The sequence below is a fragment of the Thermobia domestica genome, chromosome 8 (genome assembly GCF_964235325.1).
Source record: "Thermobia domestica chromosome 8, izTheDome1.hap1.1, whole genome shotgun sequence".
Taxonomy (NCBI): domain Eukaryota; kingdom Metazoa; phylum Arthropoda; class Insecta; order Zygentoma; family Lepismatidae; genus Thermobia; species Thermobia domestica.
This window is the reverse complement of record NC_137461.1, coordinates 202942409-202966615: the sequence shown is the minus strand read 5'-3', so window position 1 is coordinate 202966615 and position 24207 is coordinate 202942409. Positions and strand designations below refer to the sequence as shown.

The following is a 24207-nucleotide window of genomic DNA, read 5'->3' as shown; positions in this document are numbered from 1 at the left end:
CACAATGACTATGACTGAGTCTTTCTTATATGTATGCTGTCTAAAGATCTATTAATACTTATATATGATGTAGAACATGACAATATGAGCTAAGCAGTTTAAAGCCAAGCAGTTTAATGCAGAAAGTATTTATAAGGTAAATAATTAATTATTTAATATTGCAGTAACATCTCATACAGTTTTTTTTAAATTCTGACATAAAGCTAACTTGATATTACTAAAATGAATTAATGATTCTGAAGATCGATTTTTTGAATTGATTTGATTTTGAGTTTAGCGTTCCGTTTAGGAGCTAGACTCGTATATGAGACTTGTACCCACAGTTTAACGTGTGATCCGACCCACAAGACCTCTCACTGGGAATGGGATCCTGGTCAACGCCAAAGGCGCGTATGCTAACCGCTTAGTCCTTAGAACCTTAAAATCGAATAGTACTCAGAAAGAATTCCGTTACGATTGGAAGCAAATATAATTTCATTGAATTATGTATTTGAGAATATCGAACTCTCTGAAAAAGTTTTTACACTAATTGACAAAATAATTTAGCATGTTTTATGAACATATATTAAGCTCTTAATTAAGCTCTTTTTTTTATCGCAAACATGCATATGATTATTGAATGGAAATGCAATAAAACTATAGAATACACATGCTGATTGTGAAAAAGAAACACGTGAAAGATTAGTGATAGTTCACGTAACTGTCTTTTTCTACAAAGCATTAAATAAAAGCGAGAGCATCAAAGAGTCTGAAGGACGAACGCATTTTTTTTATTTATGTCTGTGTTTACTTTTGTTGCTTCTGTTTAAGTCATACGTAATGTGTACTCATTTGCAGAAACATACTTTGTGTTAATTGTCTAAATACGGTCTAAACATTTTTTGTTTACTTTGTTTTGCCAGACATATTTACCCGAATTTCTACCAATATTTTCATTATTTTATTCATTATTCACACTATAATTTATTTTATGCAGTTAATTAAATAATAATCGATGAAATAAATACCCTGCAATTTGCTATACCCACTAGAGAAGAGGTCTAAACGCTTCAGATCAACATCTACCCTGCCTGGCTCCCAAGAGAGGTATGTAATACTGTTTCAAGTAAATACCTGATGGTTCCATAGTGCTCATACGGATATATGAAGAAGTGACGACTACTCAATAATTCTAACTCAACATTTATGGAACCGGAAAACAAGATAGAAAGAAAATATGTTAATACAACGAAAATATTGCAATTTAAATTTGCAAAGTGATGAAACTTGTATCCACATCTTAACTGGGATCCAAATCATACAAACTTCTGCATATTGTAAGCCACGTAATATTTCATGTGCTAGGAAATTTAATAATAAGACTAAAACAATTTGAAGAGGAGATCACTGGTTTTCGAAATTGACTCTAAATGTCAAGCATCCAGAAACTGAAATTGAAAATCAAGTTTATTCTAAATAACAATTGTATTTTTTTAAACAGTACTAGCAGAAATGCTCGCTCTTCGCACAGAAAAAATAAGGATGTTGAAAAATAATATTTTCTGGTTTCCAAATTATCTTTTCATGTATGTTTAATCTCACGTCAGCAACACGAACCCTCACAAATTAATTTGCTACAATTGACCTTACATAGCTTTCGGTTTCGAATCCTATTTAAATCGACTCCTGTCAAGATATATTAGTTTTCTTCATATTAAAATATAAATTATATTCACTCCATGACAGTATATTCATCGTTAAACAAAATGTAAACGTTGAACCTCCTTTCATTTGAAATTGAAATTTTTGTCACTCTGAATTTGTACTAATATTTGCTTATTTATTTCTATGTTTCCTAATGTTCTTGTAAATACACGAAAATATGTCTGGTAAACATTAGAAATTGGAATACTATAAATGTTGTTCTCTTACAAATGCCATTTTAACGAACTATCAAACATGACTTCGATTATTTTCAACAAATTGTTTATATGTTAAAATTCACACCTTCAACTCACGTGATTCCTCACCTAGCGCGTGTTATGAATATTAAATAAGAAGTTTGAGTATTATGTGAATTGTTCCCGTTTTTCCATTAAGGAATGGAATATTGGGAAACACCTGTTAACTGTACGTTTGAAGAGGCGTTCCTATGAGTTTCATCTCCTTAACCTTTGGAATCATGAAATATTTTATTATTGGATAAGATACTTTTAGTTCCTTCCATTCCGCTTAGAATACCATTTCAAAACACTTTTTGTTATCTCTTCTTCCGTGACGAAAGGAGTATTCTGTCTAAATTTCACTTTTCCAGCTACAATAGTAGTTCGATTTCGGACCTATTTCTCAGAACCACTAATCTTGTTATACTAGTGTAAACCTTGTTCAAATAAAACATTTCACAATTATATATATAACCATAAAATCAAGGCAAATTAGGTGTATCAACATTTGTAAGTACAAATGACGCCTACGACCTTTATACAACATTTTATAACAATAGCAATTTTGAGAAATGGTCTCCTTGGCCTTGAAGGTTCTCATGCCTTTGAGTTTGAATTCAGATTTCTTATATTTCATGAAAAGTCGCTTAACATATATACCATTATAACAATTTTCATACTATTTCGGAAATATTAGTACATGTTTTATTAAGTAATTCATGAATATATACAAGTACATACACTATTTTATACCTAGTTTGCTTAATGAATTTGATGTGTACTATTGATATATAAACGTGTTTATAATAATTAGATTCAATATTTTTACCTATAAAAATATGTTTCTCTTTATTTTTAGAAAGCAACATACCATGAAATTTTTTATCATTGCCGCTGCATTATGTTTCGTAGCTACCAGTCGTGCTGCGGTAAGTTGCAATCCATTATGTTGGTAAATAAAAGAATATAAATAACAAGACTGAAATTAACTTGAAATATTTAAAAATACATTGTTGTAACGATGGGTTTAGTATCAAAACCTACCATATCCATTTTTTCACTTATGTAGCTCTGTCTTAACAAGCGACTTTAATTTTGTTCTTTCAACAATGAAATATTTTCATTGCTGTCTACAAATATATTCCCACACACAAAATCGAGAACTGAGTAATAATGACGCATTCTAAAACAATATACGCAGAATATGGTAGTGGAAGTAAAAATGGATATGGTAGGTTTTGATACTAAACGCTTCTATTTACAGCTATATTCATACATATACTAGTTAAGAAGATAATAGGGGAAGTTAGTGAGCTGCCAACTATTTCTTCCTTTTATATTATTTAGTATTTTGCCTTTTGGGCAGATCCTGGGACTAATGAGGATTTTTTCAGTTTTAGATTTGGGCCTGCAAATGTTTCTTCCACTTTTCTCGATTTTCAGCTTCCTCTTTTAACTCCCAATATTTTCTCCTATCTTTCAAATCATAGATCAGCTGTGTCATTCTTCTTCCTATTCCTCGCTTTCCTTCCATCTTTCATTCTATGGCCGTGTGAAGAACACAAGATGTGTCCAATCCAATTGGCCTTTCTAGGAAGGACGGTGGCCAGAAGTGTCTTCTTCTCTCCTATCCGTTTTAAAACATCTTCGTTTGTTGCTCTCTCTGCGCATTTTACCTTCTCCATCTTCCTCCAACACCACATTTCGAAGTTCTCCAAATATCTCTTCTCTAACTTCCGTAATGTCCAAGTCTTTGAACCATACAGTCCAATGCTCCATATATAGCACTTGACCAACTTCCTCTTAAGTCCAATATTGAGCCTGCTAGTTAAGAGCGATCTTTTTTGTTGAATGCTTCTTTAGCTATGGCAATTCTTGACCTGATCTCTTTGGTGCAGTAAGCGTATCTCGTCAAAATACTTTCCAGATACTTGAAAATATCGACCTAATCAAGTTCTCCTTGTTCTACTCTGATCCGTAAGGGCGTGTTTTCTCGTGATATACCCATGACTTTCAACTTTTCGATATTAATTTCCATTGCATACAGTTTTCCAGTGTCAACTATTTTGTCAATCATCTCCAGTAGTCGTCCTTTTGTTTTAGGTATTATAACTGTATCATCTGCATACCTGATCTTGCTAATGATCTGCCCTCCAATCTTGAGATCTCCAATTCCCATTAAGGCTTTCTTCATTAAACATTCACTGTAAATATTGAATAATTGGGGCGACAAACTACATCCTTGTGTGACTCTTCGTCTAATCTCCACACTATTGGTTTCTCCTTCATCCAAGTGCAGCTTCACTCGTTGTTCTGTGTACAGATTTTGAATGACTCGTCGATCTCTCCAGTTGACTCCGATTTCTTTAAGTATTTTCAGAAGTTTCGTCTAATTGGCTGGGTCGAAAGCTTTTCGCCAGTCGATGAAGTACAAACACAACTCTTCCTTTACATCAAGAATTCTTTATGATATAATTCTCATCAATCCAATGGTATCTCTGGTGCCTTTTTCTTTCCGGAATCCAAATTGATCTTCTTCTAACCTCTCGTCTATCTTACTTTTCAGCCGCCTGTTCAGTATGCGTGCAAAGATCTTTTCAGTGTAGGAAATCAGGCTAACGGTTCTGTGATCGCTGCACTTCTTTACTTGCTTTTTCTTGGGCAATGCAATCATTGTAACATTAAGAAAATCCTTTGGCCATTCTCCACTCAGATAGATCTTGTTAATAAATGAAGTCAGTACTTTCATTGCGTTGTCCTCTAATCCCTTCAGCAAATCTACGGGTATGTCGTCTTCTCCTGTGGCCTTTCTCCTTCGCATGTCTTTGATTGCTTGTACTGCTACACTTTTCTAAACACTGGGTTCCTTTTCATCATCATCCACCCCTTCCTCTGCTTCGATCACAATATCTTTGGGGCGGTTCTTCTGATAATACAGATCTTTTATGTATTCCTTCCAAATTTTAAGGATTCTTTGATGGTCAGTGGTTACATTACCTTGTTGATCTTCGATGGCGAACGTTCGTATAATTTTGTTAGTTTTCCCTCCTAATTCTTGTGCTTTCTGGTACATCAGATCATATCTGCCGCGCCGTTGAAGTTCCGTTATTTCTTCACATATCTGTTCCATGTACTTTTCTTTGGCTTTGTCCGTCTCTATTCTCAATTCATTATTCAGTCTTCTGTAATTCGTGTTTTTCGCCCTTCTGAGTTTTTACATCCTCTTAAGCATTGCTTCAGTTATCCATGGTTTTCTCGGTGCTCTTTCCATCCTGCTAATGTTATTGTGGAGTGTGTTAAGTAGAATCTGTTTAGCTTTTCCCCAACTATTCACTATGCCAACTACATCGCCCTTTGTACAGAATTTTTCTTCAGTCTCTTCTTTCACGTCATCGTCGATATTTCTTAGTTCCATTTTCGATTTCTCTTTCTATTTTTCTAGATCGACTTTAATCAGGCTTGCACTACCGCCACCAGGAGACTGTGATCCGAATCAATGTCCGCTCCTAGTAGTGTCCTGACGTCTCGTACACGATTTCTGAAACGTTGCTTCACAAGAATGTAATCGATTTGTTAGCGTTTCTTATCTCTTGGACTTTTCCAAGTGTACAGCTTGTTTTTTATTTTCTTAACCCACGTGTTTATCACTATCAGATCATATTGCCTACAGGAATCGATAAGCATTTGACCTTGTTCGTTTCTTCTACATAGTTCAAACGGTCCCACTACCTTATTCGCAGTTTCTTCCCCTACTACGTTGTTGAAGTCTCCCATTACCATGGCGTTGACCTTTCCTCTTCTTTTCCTGATGCAATATGTCACTAATCTGATCATACATTAATTCTACTTCATTATCATCATGGTCGGTTGTTGGCATGTACACTTGTATTAACACAATATCCACTGGTTTTGCATGTAGTTTTACAAACATCAAGCCGTCACTGCAGTATTCCACTTTAGTTACACTTCTTGCTACTTCGTTCTTCATTGCTATCGCGACACTATTCTCGGCCTTTTCGCCACCCGAATAGTATATTCTGTAATTTTCCGATATTATATCATCTGTCCCTGGCCATCTCACTTCATTCAAGCCCATTATGTTCACTTTACATTTGTCCATTTCCACCTTTCAAGTTTTCCCTCACGTCGTAGAGTCCAGGTTCCTATGTTGAAATAAAAGTTATTATTATTTTCTCCTTTGATGATTCTTCCCGTAGATGTCCCCATCCGGAAATCTGAACGGAGGACTACTTTACCTACGTAATTTTTTACCTCAGGAAGAACCATCATATTTATTTATTCTCCTCCTTTGTCCCTTCTGGGAAAAAGATAATGTGGTAGTATTCCCATTTCCTTTCCACGTCTCCATACCGCTGGCCCTCTAGTGGTTCATCCGCCTTTTAGGTAGTTTCCCCTCCTAAGGACAAGAAGGTGCCCTGACCTCCACCCGCTCAACCGCCCTTCGTTTCCCTTCGGTTGGGATTTTCCCTTCGTTCAGTATGAGACCCGAAGGCTTTTCTCAAACCTCTCCAGTACTTTTAAAAACCTCCTTCGTTTTCTTACTGTAATCATTAAAACACACATTATACATTCTTGCAGTTAATCAAAACCAAAATTTTGTACATAATTTATAAAAAATGAAGTTGTTTGTTTAAGAGATATGAGTTTCACTCATGGCCATATTTATCAATATAATAATATAAGAGAAATCAAAGATACTCCTAGTTAGAGTGAAGGAAATATGAGTAGAGTAGAACAAAATCATCAAACAATATATTACCTTCATTAGGATAAATAATGATGATAATCAATAATTAACTCATATCTCTCTGCTGACCATCATTTTATACACTAACGCGCATTGTACTTCTCTATAACTGCTGATATTTTTTGTGAACAGAACTATTTTGTATTGTACAAAAGGCATAAAATATGTATTTGAGTTGGAAAGCCTATTCCAAAAGGAACAGTTATAAACGTTTCCACGTGGTTTCTGTTCTATTTCTGCCTTAAGGTGTTTATGTGTGTGTTAATCATATATTTTACACACAACGACCTTTAATCATATATTTACTTTCCCAACGACCTTAATATTTGGACAAGATTTAAAATATACTAATTAAGTCTATGGCCTATGGAACCCGGAGGTTCAATGCCGCGTTCACAAAAGCTCTACATTGATCTTAGTCCTTAGCGAAGTGGATCCCGTTGCAAGCTCTTGATAGTTCGGTATTGGAACTACGATTCTTTGAATCTGCTCACCTAGTTACTTTGAAAAAAGAAACACTGACCAAAGCTTTTGTCAAAATAATCAATCCAAAGCCATGGATAGTCTTACAACCTAGTTACTATTGTTTTTCAGTACACATTAAGTAAAGGCTAATTAAGTTATGCTTCGTTTGTTTTTAGTATTACAGCATGCAATTAATATTGAATAGCAATAATTATTCAGCAATACTTCTAGAGACATAGGTATTAAAAGATGATAAAAATTTGTGTTTACCATATTTGGGAGCAGAATGATAACTATTTAAGCGAATTATTTCCATGTACTTACGTAGTTTAATACTTTAACTTGGGAAAAGGTTAATACTTTTACCATTCTTTAGTTAAGTTATTAGATGTGTAGCGATTGTGGTTTCACAAAAATTCGTTTCTATGCTTAAGTTGCATGTGTATAATAAGTGGAATATAAAATTTTAATTTGAGAAAACGAAATAAGCCTAAAAAATGAGAGATGATAAAAAAGAAAACAATTATTATGGCAATAAGGGCACTGTATATCTTTCAAACGCTAAAGATCGTGTTACTACAATTTAATAGCAATTTAAAAAAAATATTGGACTGTATAATGTATAATGAATGTACTGTAAGTAGAAAACATATTGTGAATAAAGTCATGGGATATTCACAATAAGTAACGTACTAGCAGGCAAGTAAGACAGAATGTAGTAGGGGTCATTTTCTATAGTTTCTACTAAACATATATAATGCACCTCACTTAATTTACCCAAGAAAATACGAACTTTTTCTCTTACGCTTACCTGAATGCTTTGTTTAAGCGTATTAAGAGTTTGTGATGTTTACGTTACTGATATTAGTGTAATTATAGAGAAAAATCATTTGTTGTTATGAACATATAAAGCGATCCCTGCACTCATGATGGAAGAACTAGAAGAAAATTTAAAAATAATAATAGAGAAGAGATCCAATTAATAATACAAGTGGGTGATCTATTTTTGTTGTGAGAAAGAATAAATAAAGCTAAACTCTACGGAACAAAGGCCTGGAGAAAATACCCGACAAAGCAGCAATTTTAGTTTGGAGATTGTGATCAGCACATTGTTAATCCCATCATCGTTAGTGCTAGTTGGCTAGATCTGGGTTCAACACTTCTTTATTCAAGTAGTTCTCCACTTTCTTTACGTTGTGTGGGTAAGAAATACTACTAAGTTTAATTAATGGACAAATCCGATTTAGAAGAAAGAAGTTAGGAAGAATGACAAAATCTGCCTTTTGTAGACAGATCGCTACACCAACACATACATGCATACCCAGAAATCTTCAGCAGAGGAAGTTAGTTATCACATTCATCATATCATTATAAACAAATGTTTCAAATACAGGATGCTTATTGACACCTTCCCAAATGACAATTTAATTCTGGCTAAAGTGGATATTCAATTGAAAATATGCAGGAAAAAAGATGATAGAAAAGAGGAAGTTAAGGAAATGAGAAGTTGGATTCTCAAATACGATGAAAAGCGTTTGAAATTAGGTGAAGTATTAAAGCAACCAATATCAGGCTTCTTGCTAAAATCACTTTTTCAATTTTTTATTTCGTGAGTGAAAGACATATTCTCAGAACATATCGTAAAGAAATATGCCTCTTATTAATATCTTCCAAATATGATTGAAATTCGTCACCTGAAAAAGTATGGCTTTTCTGGATAAGATAAATATTTATATGATGGTCTGCTTCGGTTGTCTATTAGTCTTACAGTGATAACTACATTAAGAGATGTCACTATGGTCCAGGCAAATTGTCTACGAACCAGAGGCTTCGGGTCAAACTAATACTACTACTACTACTCACTGCTATTACTACTATTATTACTTATTACTAATGTTACTACTTACTACTACTACTACTGATAATAATAATAATAATAATAATAATAATAATAATAATAATAATAATAATAATAATAATAATAATAATAATAATAATAATAATAATAATAATATGTAGCTGGACTAATACTTAGAACATGTGCTGACTTTAAGATAAGGAAGGTGAATTCTTATAGTGAGTATCTAAATATGGTGATAAAAGCAAATACAATTTTCCCCTTCCAATTTTAATGATTGACACTCACTTTCTCACCTAATCTTGTATTAGAACATTACAGTTAGAATCATAAATCTCTTTTATCTTTTTTCTTCCTCAGAAATGACGATTTCAAATTTGTGACATCATTCTCCGTAACAATAAAACGTTGAAATATTGTCTGTTGATATCAGCATGTTTATTCTAAACTGATAGTTCTGATTTGCTACACAAAATTCTTATCTGTTATCTTATCTTATTAGGTACTACTGGAAATAGATGACATATTGTTGGTTATATGTATTCTTAAAATATTCTCTTCATTCACTGTTTATTTCTTAAAACGATAGATGATAAGATACACGAAAAAAGATTAATTCAACAGTTTTACATTGTATCTTTGCATTAGAGATAAATTCCACTAAACTTGTGCCCTGAGTACATTGACGCTTTCATACAAACCCAGATAAGAACATATAAATCTTCTTTCACTTTTTTATGGAACACAAATATTTCTAATAAATTGGATAGGTTTCACGAAGTGGCGTATTTAGGAGGCTAATTGGGTCAAGCCCCTTCCCGAAATAAATTTGTTAGTTTTTCGCATTTCAAGTACAACAATACCATTTCTAAGCATTTCATTGGCTTTCCATCTTCTTATGCTTTTGTTGAGAAGTAGTACTGTATTTGTCAAATTTCATTCCATGTAAGAATTGCGTTCATTTTTCTTTCATTCTTCAGTTCTACTCTTCTGTTTCTTCTTCTTAGTTGTTACTTTCTTTCGCTCCTCCTATCATACTTTCGACCGTTGTTAAATGTGATTTAAGTTGGAAGTCGTCAGTAACATCAAAGCTAAGAGGAGCTGATAAGCGAAACTGGTCTTCAACACTAACTTGCACGGATATAAAAAATAACGGGACTTTAGTTATTATAGCAAAGGAATATTTACATCGCTTTGTTTTAAAGGAAGGTAAATGCTTGAATTAAAGAAAGTCAAGAGAAGGGGGAATAAGTATCCCAGGAAATTAGGTATGCCAAGAGGATGGTTCCTTTTCCTTCTATGAATAGAATAAAAGGTTAGATTCACTGTTAAAGTTTTGTATCATATCACATAAGATTCACCAGTCAGCAATTCTTGACATTACGTATGCAGTCATTATATTCCAGCTTCAAATTGTATCAACATTTTCTGTCAGGCAAAAACGTGCACAGATAAAACTGAATATTTTCATTCTTTCCAAAATTAAATCAGTTAAGTTGAAATGAAATTACAAATATTCAATGTGTGTTCGCATGAGCGTAATTTCAGATTTGCCTGGGGTAGGAGATACGATTCTCCACCAACATAGGAATTTCACGTTTTTTCCTAGAATATTAGTAGAAATCGATTAAAATATATTTAATTCTGAAGCTCAGGTGGGCAATTGCCTCCTTCTTCCCATGTTGTGCATACCCTCCCCGAAACAAAATCCTAGATACGCCACTGCGTTTCAGAAAGAATGTTATGCGAACAATAACAAACTTAAAAACAAAATTTCCAATAAGATGTTATGGGATTTCTTAAATGTAAACTCAAACTTCGTTCCTTGGTTGAAATCCACGTTATCGCCACTTAGTATATTAGAACAATTCTCAGTATGCAATGTATATTACTTGCTTTCTTCTACAACAATGATAAACTATCTGATGTCAGAAGTCGGTCTATAATATAATTTATGTTTTAGGATTGGCGTCACTAGTTAGCTTTAGGAATTGGAGTAGTACTATTTCACTAAAGTGGATATGCTTCATGTTCACGTGATTCTAGGTATGATATACTTTGGAAATAATTCATCTTCCAAATACACTTAGCAAATAATGCTATGACTTACGTAGCTTCGGAACTGAGAAGAACATTAACCTGGATTCGGCAAGTGCATTGGCTTCGGTAGCAAAGAAACAAATCACTGAAGATCACAAAACAGTTGAAGACATTTAGCAAAGAAATAATAACCTATTTATGCTTCCAACCTATTATCAACACCACAGAGATGCTTGTAGATTTACTTATTAATTCACGTTTAGGTTATATAGTTAGAGTTTAGTGCTTTTTGTAAGCACTGAGCGGACATAAGACTAAGATGGGTTTCGAAACTGAAGAATTTTCTCCAAAAATCAAGTCAGGACTTTCGCTTCAAGAGGAAAATGTGCATATTTATGGTCATTAAATTAAAGATGTTTATGACTTGAAAATTCTAAAGATAAATTTGCTAATAAATGACACTAATTTTTAGATGTTAAATACTTACATTATAGAATCAGATGTTGAAGTACTGTTTTGACTGCAGATAAAGTTTTAATAATCTAACATGTTTTCCATTTGTCTATGACGTCACTTTCTGTCTGAAGTTTTTGCTGCTTCTAAAACTAATGTTCAGAAAGATATACCTTAGTTCATAAAGTGAAACGGATTAGATGCTATATACATCGGAACCGAACTGAGGTCCCATCTTGAAGGTTGCTCTCTATTTAAACAGATCACCGATACCAACTTTGACTGCATTGTTGATCAATCTATCTCAGCAAAGAATGATATGCAAACTAAATGCAATCTGAGGTTTTTATGCAATATATGTTTAGGGTTATTGGGCAAAAAATCGTAATTCTAGATTCATTAGTTTTTATTTTGCAACAATTTTTTATTTGATATGCTTTCATTGATATTTGGTTAATTATAAATATTTATTATTACAGTATTGAAGTAGAAAAGTATTGAAGAAATTATTTTTATCTATCCCTGTAACTTTAAGGTTGTTTTCTTCGCTACGATTGATTGGTGCAAAGTATAGGTAAAGAAACATGTAGACCAAACATATGGGACAAGGAAACAACAAAATCTTAAATATGTTCTGAGCTATGAAACTTACTAAACACTTCGCTACACGGCCTTCGGCCGAAATTATAACGGACATTATTCATATTAAGAATGTTTTAAAATAAAATATATTTATTTTTTAAACTTATAAATGATATTCCCTGTTAGTCTACTGACTAGTGCGTACACGTAGTCCCGAGTTCGATTTCATTTCAACACATTTGTTCAAATTCTAACTTAAACTAAACTATAGTCTCACTTCTCATACATTCTCTGTGCTTGGAAGGATGTTAAATTCAACGAACAAAGTTACCAATGCTGGTAAAGAATACGTGTTTCTACCGTACCTTTGGATGCCGCAGCTGACTTTCAGGAGAGCAAATTATTCAATTACGCGACATATTTATAGGCAATATGATTAATATTTCTGTCATAAATCCTTAATAAATTTCAAATAAAAATTAGATATAATAGAACTTTTAGATTCATATTCCACGAATATGCCTATTTGTAAATGGAGACCAACAAAAATTGAAAGTAATTGGTCTGTAGAATAGCTAGAGAAATGAAACAGATATAATGTCGCTTTTAAGTTATCTATTAGAACTTTTCTTTAGCACGGTCATAAGAAAATTAAAGAAAAAATATATTGGTGTTTAGTTCTATTTCCGATTCTTGGGAAGACGACAATGTGATTATATTTGACATACTTAACACTAATTATAAATTGACTGATTTTCATTAATTATTTTGTTATTGTATCATTCGAATTTAACGGTGACAGGTAATTGCAAGTAACAATGTTCATCAAATGAAAGCATATTCTTCACGCTATTGGTTGATATCTAATGCAAATTTTATGCTTCATAAACAGTGGAAAACCCGTTAAATTAAAGACTACATAGTGTTTAGATGAAAAAGTAAACTTTTGATTTAGTATTATTGACAGTAAACGTTTATAAGTTATATTTAGACCTATGAACATGATAAACAATATTAAGGCTGAATTTCTGTCTTTTTTCAGAACATACTGCAGGATGTGGATGAGTAAGTAATTAACGCAGTTATTATTTACCTGTTTCAATAATCAAATAAATAGTTCCTTCTAGTTTGTAATGATTAGAAACATTGCTTTACTGTCAATATTCTTGAATGTACTTTCTACATATTTATAAATTAGAAGGTAGTAGTCTTGTATAGTTTTCGTAAGAGACGGACATTATTGTTACATTTTTAGTCTGACAGCCTTTTGAATTGTAATAATATTATTTAAAAGACAATTATGATTTTTTGCTGAACATAATATTAATTTATCCCTTAAGAAACAAGAAAAAATAAAAAAAAAATCAGCAAAGTCTATATTTTATTCTATGTTTTTATTTGGTTAAATACTTAAACTAATGACACGAATTTATTTTTAATCTTTATTATCTTCCCAGAGACGTACCATATATACACTAACATGCTAATCAAAAGCAAAAACAAAATAGTACTTCTGTTAAACAATTCTGTCGAACCGCAGCTAGAAGACATGTTAAAGAGAATGTCTCTATCTAAAATAAATAAAAAAGTTTTACTAGAAGGTCTTAAGAAATATTTTCAAAATTGGAAAAGTGAGTTTTAAGTTTCCGTAACTTCTTAGTACGACTTTGTTTCAGTGAATAATGTCTTGGTCTCTATATCATCATACTTATCATCATCTTGGTACTTAATAAAAGTAATATTTCGCTATTACATTTACACAATATACATAATTCCTCATAAAGACTTGTGGCTATACTACTTACACACATATTATATGTTTATTTGTGTATGTATTTCCTGGTAGTAATACTACCAGGAAAAATGAACATAATGTGTGACCAAAAATGTCTATAGAATTAGGTTAGTAAAAAAATACCTAATACTAAATTTAAAGTTTTGTAATTTTGTAAGAATTAGGAAATAAAATGTTTTGAATTGTTTATTTGTTTTGATTTCAGAGAAGCTAGTGAAAAGTCAACAGTAATCTGGAATGATACCGTCGATAAAATTTTAGAGCAAGCCGCTCTAACAATTGAAAATGGAAGCGATCCTTTACCTCTTCCAGACTTCACAGATGGATTTGATGTCGTTGTAAGTACTGTTAATATGCTCATAAAAATAAACATATGCTAATATGAACTCAAAATGAACTTAAAATGATTTCCCAAAATATACGTACACCTAAAAACATTTTACTTCTTAACTTACACGAGATTTGAACATACTAATAGTAATTATTTGGTAAAAATAGATGTTTCAGAAATGTAACTGATAAGGAATCTTTCTTTTTTACCACCATTTCTCCGTCGTTATCTGGATGTGTGACGTTTCTTATTTTTTTGAAATTTGTTACTATTATTATCATAATTATTTATTTAAGGATTGTTCATCCAAAATGTAATAGTAAATATACACTCGAGGATATTATTTACAAATATTATAACAGTTGAAAGTTTCAATAGTGTCAACTACTCGTATTATCTTTAAGATAAGAATAATTGTTTTAAATAGTTATTGACTTTATATTCAACTTGAGAAAATTTAATTTCGAAAATTAACATATAACCTCTTTGCTTGATAGTAATAATAGTACAGTATCTTAATATAAGTTATCATCACATTAAAATTTACCTTAATTGCATTCAACGAGTGAGTACCTTTAATTTTGATGCACTACTGCATGCTAATTTAATATAGTTTAGAAAATATGTATTTTGTTTAATTCTTATTCTTGTGATATATCCATAGGGACCAATTGGTACTGAATGGCAATTACAAATTGGTATAAAACAAGGCTATCTCAGTGGCTTACACACAATCCATAGAGAAGGCAATGCTACACTCGATAGCGCAGGAATGGTGATGAACTTGACCATGAGAGCAGTGTTGGACGATCTTGATGTAAGTATTCCAATTCAAAAAATTACTTTTATAATTCGTCCATTATTACTGCAGAAGAAAGGCAAAATAATGAAATAACTCCCATTGCACTAATTAACAATTACGAAGGAGAAAGTACAATGAATTACTAAAGAAAACTCTCAAAAAAGTGGATGTTTACAGATGCAGCAACTAAAACAAAGAGGAAAGTGTTCAAAACAGAAACAAAATATAATTATCCATTAAATAATCGTCGTACAAAACCATTAGATTTTAACTGGCTGAATTTAGATTTAAACCTGATCGGAAGTGTCATTGTTCAACTCAGGAAGCCCGAGAACTATGAATTCGATTATTCACAGCTACACTTACCTTTCCATCATTCTCTGTGCATGAAGACGCACAACTTTGGTCCGCTTTATGCTCAGGATCGTCAAACGAACAACTAATATCGGATATATCTTCCAGGAACCCATAAAGAAACTTCCTTCTAGGCAGCATCATGTTGCACCCTGTGACTAAATGTTGCTCTGCATTATTTTCCACCAACATAATCCACTAAAGTGAAAAATACAATACCAGGCACGTTATTTCTTTTGTCATCTGTTGAAAGAATAAACAACTAATATAAGTTATATTGTGAATCGATACAATTACTACCGTGAGAGGTAGCCAATTCACATTTAACAAAGTGTGGCTTGGCACTATCTGTGCCTGGTCCCTTTATCCGGGTTCAACATAGATGGTGATACAGAGAAAAAAATACAGAACATGCTTTTAGAAGAATAGGACACATATACACATTACTGACACTCCTTGAACGCCTCCAGATGATACATATTCACCCCTTGTGGGTACCGTGTTGTCCAAGTATGTACGAGATGTATGTAGAAAATGTGCAAAATGTATGTCATCACATTGTTTTCGAACTGTTTGCCGAGAAGATGTGTTTTAAATATGTCATACTAGATACTGCTCACGGCGAATGAACCTTTTTGGACACGGGAAGTACACTTGACAGACACACACTTGATATGTTTCCCTCTAAACATCTGTACTAAAAGTGTTTGAATGCAGTTTTATTTTTTACAGTGTAGATAGCGAGAATCAGTTCCTTGATACGGTATAAATATCGAAGGAAATAACCATTAAGAAATAGCTTTTTTTCATTATTGTCATAGAAAGTGATAAAAAAACTACTACCACTTTAGTTTCTATATTGCCTTCTCTTAGAAAGAAAGGGTAATAGGAGACCACAAATTTTTCTATATGGATTTACGGTGCAAAGGTTAAAACTCATCTCAGCTCCTTTTCTTCAATTGAAAGCGTAATAAGTAAAAACTAGCATATTTTTCCGTTTCAATATTTATTTTGATGTAATAATAATAATAATAATAATAATAATAATAATAATAATAATAATAATAATAATAATAATAATAATAATAATAATAATAATAATTGTAAGAGATAGTAACGAATTATATTTGATACGAATTCAGCATCGGAATAACAAGTTCCACATCTGACCTAATTTACCTATTGTAGCCGAAAGTTCTAGACCTAGTACCTTCGGTTTCAGTTTTGGAAGTTACTATAGTTTTACAATGAGAAACGAAGCCTATTTGTTTTATACATTATGAAAAATCATTAATTATTTTACATTACTTTTATTGTAATTTCATATTTAAAATATACAGCATTCTACGTATAATGGACATTATTCGACAGAAATAACAATAAAAATCTATAAATATCGATCTGTATACGAGTGAACGTAATCGAATAGTATATTGTTTTACGTAACAATATACTATTTTACATTCTTGCTCAAGTAGAAAGGAATCACCATAAAAACAAGAAATATATATAATATGAAGTACAATAACTGTTTAAAGTTTTATTCAAAAACAGGAATTTTAGGAATTATTAAAAAAATGGATCACAAGATTGCGATGTTAACAAAGAATTTAAGGAATGATCCAAAAATTGCATCAGAAGGTTGCTATCTTGGCCAATAATTAGTTTTTGGATCAGGTGTCACAAATATGTGGAACTGCTCCTAAATCGGGTCTTCGTACTTTTTACGGGATAAGCACACCATGCTAAGTTAAGTGATTAAAGAAGAACTCTAGGAATAATCCAAAAAATGGATCAAAAGCTTGCGATCTTGGCCGAGAATTTTACGAATGATCCAAAAATGCAACAAAAGATTGCGATCTTGCCCAATAATTATTTTTTGGATCAGGGACCACAAAAGTTTGGAATGGTTAATAAATCGGGATTTCGTATCTTTGATTCTATGAATATATTGAATTTGTGGATCAGGAGCCATACAAATTTTGAAAGGTCTCTAAATCGGATTTTCATATCTTTTACGAAATAATCACATCATACTGAGTAAATTGTTAATTTTGTTTTGGCTACACTATATATAGTTCTCAAAATATGGGGCGTACAAGAAAATGTTTGATTGTGGGGTGAATTGTTTTGGATCAGGGTCCAAAAAGCTTTAGAACGGCCCTTAAATCGAGTTTTCGTATTTTTTGCGGAATAAGGACATCATACTGAGTTAAGTGATAGTTTGTGTTTGGCTGCACTACATGTAGTTATCAAAATGGGGTGTAGAGGAAAGTATTTGATTGTGTGAAATATATTGAATTTTGTGGATTAGGGGCCACAAAATTTTTGAACGGTCCTTAAATCGAGTTTTTGTATTTTTTTTTACGGAATAAACACATCATACTGAGTAAACTATTAGTTTTGTTTCGGCTACACTATACGTAGTTCTCAAAATATGGGGCGTACAAGAAAAAAAAGTGCCTGAAATATATTGGATCTTTTGATCCAGAAATATTGCTAATTGGTGTTCTCTTAACAAACTTAATGTCAACATAAAGAAATGTAACATTTTATCGTTTGCCAGAAACAAAAGTCAAATAGAGTTTGATTTCTGAATGAATCAGATATTACTAAATAGATTAAATTCAGTCAAAAATCTTGGAGTTACATTTGATACGAAACTGACATTTAATAACAATTTAGAAAACATAGTTAATGTATCTCTCAAGATGTTAGGGTTCATAATTAGAACTGGAAAGGAATTTAACAATAGTACTACACTAACAAAAATGTATTATGCTTATGTTCGATCAAAACTGGAATATGCTGCTGTGATCTGGAACCCATTACAACAGCAATACATACATCAACTGGAAGAAGTCCAATCTAAATTTATAAAATACTTGACGTAGAAGAGAACTGGAATCTATACATATTATGAAAATTATCTAACGTTAATAGACATCTTCTGTATCCCTACACTTGAACAAAGGCGAAATATGATAGATATGATTTTCTCCATAAAATAGTACAAAATGAATTTAATTGTACAGATCTCATATCAACATTAAATTTTCATGTCCCGACACTTAAAACTCGTCCTGATAACTCTGGCCTGTTCTATTGCAAAAAAGCTAGGTCCAACGTATTATTGAAATCACCAATCTGGAGAATGTGCTCTACTTACAACAAAATATGTATTGAACACAAAGAAATAGACATATGCAATATGAACTTTGTGTTTAAGAAATGTACTATGTAATACACGAACATTATAATTGGCTTGTTGTGTTGATGGAGTATAAATAAATAATAATAATGATTAGTTTGGGTTTGTCTACACTATATGTAGTTCTCCAGGTATAAGTCATAAAAGAAAATGTTTGACTGAATGAAATATATTGATTTTTTTTTTTGGCCAGGAGCAATAAAATTTTTAAACGGCCCGTAAATCCAATTTTTATATTTTTCATGGCAAAAACACAAAATATTGAGTACATTGTTAGTTTCGGTTTGGATACATTTTATGTAGTTCTCAAAATAAAGGTGTACAAGAAAATTTTTGATTGTATGAAATATATTGAATTTTGTGGATCGGGGTCCACAAAATTTTTGAGCGGTTCCTAAATAGAGTTTTCGTATTTTTTATGAAATAAGCACATCATACTGAGTAAATTGTCCATGCTGGTTTGGCTACACTACATGTAGTTCTCAAAATATGGGACATACAAGAACAGTTTTGACTGAATTAAATATATTGAATTTTGTGGATCAAGGGCCACAAAACTTTTGAAAGGCTCCTAAATCGCTTTTTCATATTTTTTACGGAATAAGCACATCATACTGAGTAAACTGTTTGATTTGTTTGGCTATAGTATATGTAGTTCCCCGGATATAAGGCGTACAAGAAAATGTTTGATTGTATGGAATATATTGAATTTTGTGGATCAGGGGGTACAACATTTTTGAACGGTCCTTAAATCGAGTTTTCGTATTTTTTACGAAATAAGTACATCATACTGAGTAAATTGTTAGTTTCGGTTTGGCTACTCTATATGCAGTTCTCGAGATATAAGGCCTACAAGAAAATTTTGGCCTGAGGTATATTGGATCTTTTGATCCAAGAAATTCACATCAATGTAATGTAGAGTAGGAGTAAAACCTTTGTTGTATTGTTGAGAAATGAAAGGTTATGATAATTTTTGCTATTCGCTTTCTAATACATTTATAACATAAAATATGTATTTTTACGATGAAGAGATTAACTTTTTAATTGTACTACGTTTTATACTTAATGACTCTTTGAGAAAGTTTCTTATTTATTTGTATATTATTTTCACTTTGACGCCTGATCAATATGTTCGAGGTTAATAAAACTACCTTTTCTGGCGGATTTCCTTGAAGTTAAACATTTTTAGATAGAAAGACTGAAAAGACTTCAAATAGATACCGCCCTAGCTATTTCAGAACTTGCCTATGGATATTGATTATTTTTAAAAAAATAAAGCTAAGAAAAGATTTATAACGAAACAAACCAAAATACTTATCCTTTTTACCGTATAGATAAGTTACTTACAAACTCACATTAAAATGTCCCTACAACAGTTATGCTATCCAAATTTAGTGTACTGTCTTTTATTTGTGAGTTTGAGAGTATTTTGTTCTTATTTTTGCATTATATTTGAACATTACGAATAAATAAGAGTTTTTTTCTGTAAAAGTAACAATTTAATAAACAGCGAATTATGTTAAATCATAAACCAGAATTTTTGAAACTTCATTAGACACTGAAGTGTATAATGAAACAACTCATCATAACTTATGATTACGCACAATGAATCAACCAATTATACCGTATAAATGTCTTACAGATTGACTTGTGTTTTTTTTTATTTTCTTAATTAGTACAGTTAGTGATACTTTTAATTAAATACCGAGAAAAGTCGAGACGTGGGACCCAGAGATTGAAGAGGAATCTAACCCAGATGTAATACTTTCACTGTGAAATGACGATGAACTAGCATACTAAATAAGAGAAGGCTAACCGTTGAGTCTCTAAAGAGCTGTAGGAATTGAACAATACTTTTCTCTTTTATTTATTGAAATACAAGTATATTGACATTGTTCACATGTATTTAAAAGAAAATAGACTCAACAATGTAAATTATGTTTATGTATTTTTATTACTTAAAGTAATGTTATGTATTTTAATTATTTTAGCTGCATTACCGTTTTGTTGCTGAATTCATGAACCTTGGACCTAATGGTACAATCGATGCCGTTATTTCTGAAGCAGATGCTGACGTCGTAGTACAAATCAAGGTTATAGGAATGAAGGCCTCTTTACTTTCTCTCCAACTGAACCTTAAGTAAGTTTACATATTTCTGTAATTAAACAATCAGGACCTTCTCTTTTGATATATATATATATATATATATATATATATATATATATATATATATATATATATATATATATATATATATATATATATATATATATAATTGTTTGATATATTCAGTTTTATTGCAGTAAAATTATTTTTGAAAACTTGTAGTGATATAAAACTTGACTTACAAAATACTAATAACAGAAAGTAAAAATTGCTGGCACTTCCTCGTACACAAATATTGATTCATTATGTTAAAAATAAGGGTTTAAAGATAGTGATTCTTTAGCAATACTATAAATGATGATAGTGTAATTGTGATGTTTCCTGCATAACGTGAAACCTAATTTTTCTTCAATATATCTTAAGATCGTTATATATAATAACGTTTTAAGAATCTCTGAACAAGAAGAGTTGAGTTGAATTTGACTTTAGCGTCCTTTTCAACAGTGAGGCTATATGATACTGGAACCTACATATTAATATAGAATCCGAACCCCAGGAATCCGAATCTAATGTCTCCCCACACCAAGGACACGTACACTAACCGCATACCCACGCACGCCGAAGAATGTAGAGTAGCAGCAGACCGGCGTGCCTGAGATTATTCGAGTACAAATCACGAGACAGACAAACGTGTGCTGACAATGTGGTCGCCAATGGTGATATGAATGGGCACGTGGGACTAATGTGTCATTCACGAACATCTACAAACCCTGTATGATGAAGAGATCATGTCTTGTCAGATGGTTGGTTGTTGGTGTTACATGTTCAGTGGAGGAAGGCAGAGTGTTGAGGATGAAGGTCAAAGTGGACATCCCTCCACATCCACGAATGAAATCAACATTGATAGAGTACAGGACATGGTCTTAGCGGACGATTGCATTGTGGTGTCAGACGTGGCGTCCAAACTGCGTATTTGTGAGGCTCAGGCCACCCCTTTCTCCATGATATGTTGGATTATCGAGAAGTGTCTGCAAGACATGTGCCGAGAAACCTGACCGCGGATCACAAGAGTGCAAGAATGGGAATCAGCCTCGTCACTTGATGTGGTACGCGCGAGAGTGAAATGAGTTCCTTTTCAAAATCATCACAGCGGTTGAGAGATGGGTGTATCATTTTACCCCAGAAATCAAGGCAGCCTCAATGACGTGGAAACATCCCAATTCACCAGTGAGGAAAAAAATTCAAAGTATCACCCTCTGCAGGTAAGATTATGACCAGATTTTGCTTAATTTCCCCCATGAAGGGACCATTAACGCAGAACGCTACTACGACACCCTCATTAAACTCAGATCCGCCATTCGACGAAACAGACCAGGGCTCTCGAATGAAGGCGTTGTGCTCAACAACGCAAAATTACGCACAGCAAGACTCACACAAGATCAGATTCGCCACTTCAGATGGGATATACTGAATCACTCTCCCTACAGTTCCGATCTTGCCTCATCAGACTTTAACCTGTTCCCTGCATTGAAAGCCATACTCTCGAGACGTCACTTCTGAAACAATGCTGAGCTGGAGCATACTGTGCGAATATTTTTGTATTGCGGAGCATCGAATTTTACCTGAGTAGTTTCTTGAAACTTATTGCACGCTACGACAAATGTCTCAATGTCTGCGGCGACTATGTCGAAACATGGTGTCAGACGTATAGTTCATGATGGAATAGTGTATTTGTGTTTGTCAATAAAATTTCAGTGGGAAAAATGACGAACCTTACTTTCAAAACGTCTCTCGTAAAAGAGTGAACACACTTGTTTATTCTTTAGAAAGTACAAACTTTAATAACTTGGAGAACACGGTAAGCAAGTTTCCATTGTGATGATATAAGTTAAAATTATTATTCTAAAGAAGACGAAAATCCGTCAGAGTTGTTAAGAACGAGCTCAATTGACATATAAAACTTTTTCACTATACTCCACATTCAATAGTAAATAAAAATATTGATGTAAAACTTTTATCTACGTGTTGAATTTTGTTAAATAACAAGCATAACCTTATTGTCATTCAGAAGATAACTGAAGCGATGGATAATCGGTTTCCCTTAGGAAAGAATAATGTATTTACATTATTTAACACTACAATAAGAGGTAATAATTAAATAGCAACTTCAGGAACACTGTATTTTTTGTTCAAAAAATAGTTTGTTTCGTCCCTTCTACCAAGTGTGATCAAAAGAGAAACTATTCTTTGACAATGAAGCTTTCCGACTGATTTTTCCAACCTTTTTTCAAATATTCATACAGAGACTTCGAGCTTACTAACGAATATAGATCTAATATTACTTTACAATGTTAAGTATGCTATGCAGTTACTTATAATATCTAGTTTTAAAAATAAACCAGATAGTATCTTGCTATAGAGTTGACCTATTCTGTGTCTTTCACCAAATACATTTACTTAAAATCTCTGAAAACTATATTTCGAAAGTGTTTAAAAATAATCATATTTGTATTTGATGTTTTTATGCTATAATTTAATCTTGTAATATTATATCAAAATATACATTCATTTCTGAATAATATGAAAGAAGTTGAATTTATTACAAAGTGACATTATTAATCATCATCCTGTCAAGTTAAAATATATCGCATACGTATCTAAAACTTTTAAAACGTACTTTACTATGAGAGAATGTTAATTGAGATATAGTTGAAAGCATAGTTGAAAGCATACTGGCTAAATGTTTAGAACATATTTTGGTTATTAAAGTTGCAAACTTCAACTTACTTTTTGGATCAAAAGAACGAATATAATTCAATCAAAAAATTTTCTTGTAGGCTTTATATCTGTTCTTAATTTACAGGCATATTGACGTCACAATCCACGGTCTAGACGCATTGGGCATTCTCGATCTTCTCACGGAAACAGTCGCTGAATGGATTGTCAATCTTGTCCGTGGTCCAATAGCTGATGCTGCACAACAGAGACTATTCGATGCAATCAATGAGGCTCTTGGAAACCTTGACATAGGAAGCATTATTGGCTAGTATTTGTTGGTTATTATATATAGAAGAAAAATGCCAAACCTAAGCGTGCAACAAAACATATTTAAATTTGAATTTTACCAAGTTACCTTTTGTGTTTTACCAAGTTAAATATTAATAGGATATGCAATGAATATGATGTAATACTGATTTGTACTTAGTGATACGTAATTTTAAAAATAAAAGAAAAACAGCTCGGCAATCATTTGTTTGTAAACTAATTTGTATTGAGCAGAAGTCTTATATATAAGACTTCTCTTCTCTGTCAGTTGAGGTAAAACTGGTCTCTTGCCTGCTGTTATTATGGTCAGATTCTGAAGGCCAGTTTCAGATACCTCGAGACAGAACCTCTCAAGTTACTAACAGTATTTGTGAATGAGTTGTACAATCTCTCAAGTTTAGTTATTTCTTGAACTGGGTTAAAATTGAGAGATCAGCATCTCCATTTAGCTACACTCAAAACGGTTCATAAGCT

At 32.4% G+C, this 24207-nt stretch overlaps 1 protein-coding gene across 1 annotated transcript; it reads left to right on the top strand.

The window, feature by feature from the left end:
• Positions 1-1001: 1001 nt before the first annotated feature.
• Positions 1002-23930, top strand: LOC145691919 (uncharacterized). Its single transcript, XM_081767227.1, has 7 exons — positions 1002-1086; positions 2782-2851; positions 13131-13153; positions 14089-14221; positions 14879-15031; positions 20573-20721; positions 23552-23930. The coding sequence occupies exons 2-7, from the start codon at positions 2795-2797 to the stop codon at positions 23733-23735; spliced, it is 699 nt and encodes a 232-aa protein (XP_081623353.1). The 5' UTR covers positions 1002-1086; positions 2782-2794; the 3' UTR covers positions 23736-23930.
• The last annotated feature ends 277 nt before the right edge of the window (positions 23931-24207 follow it).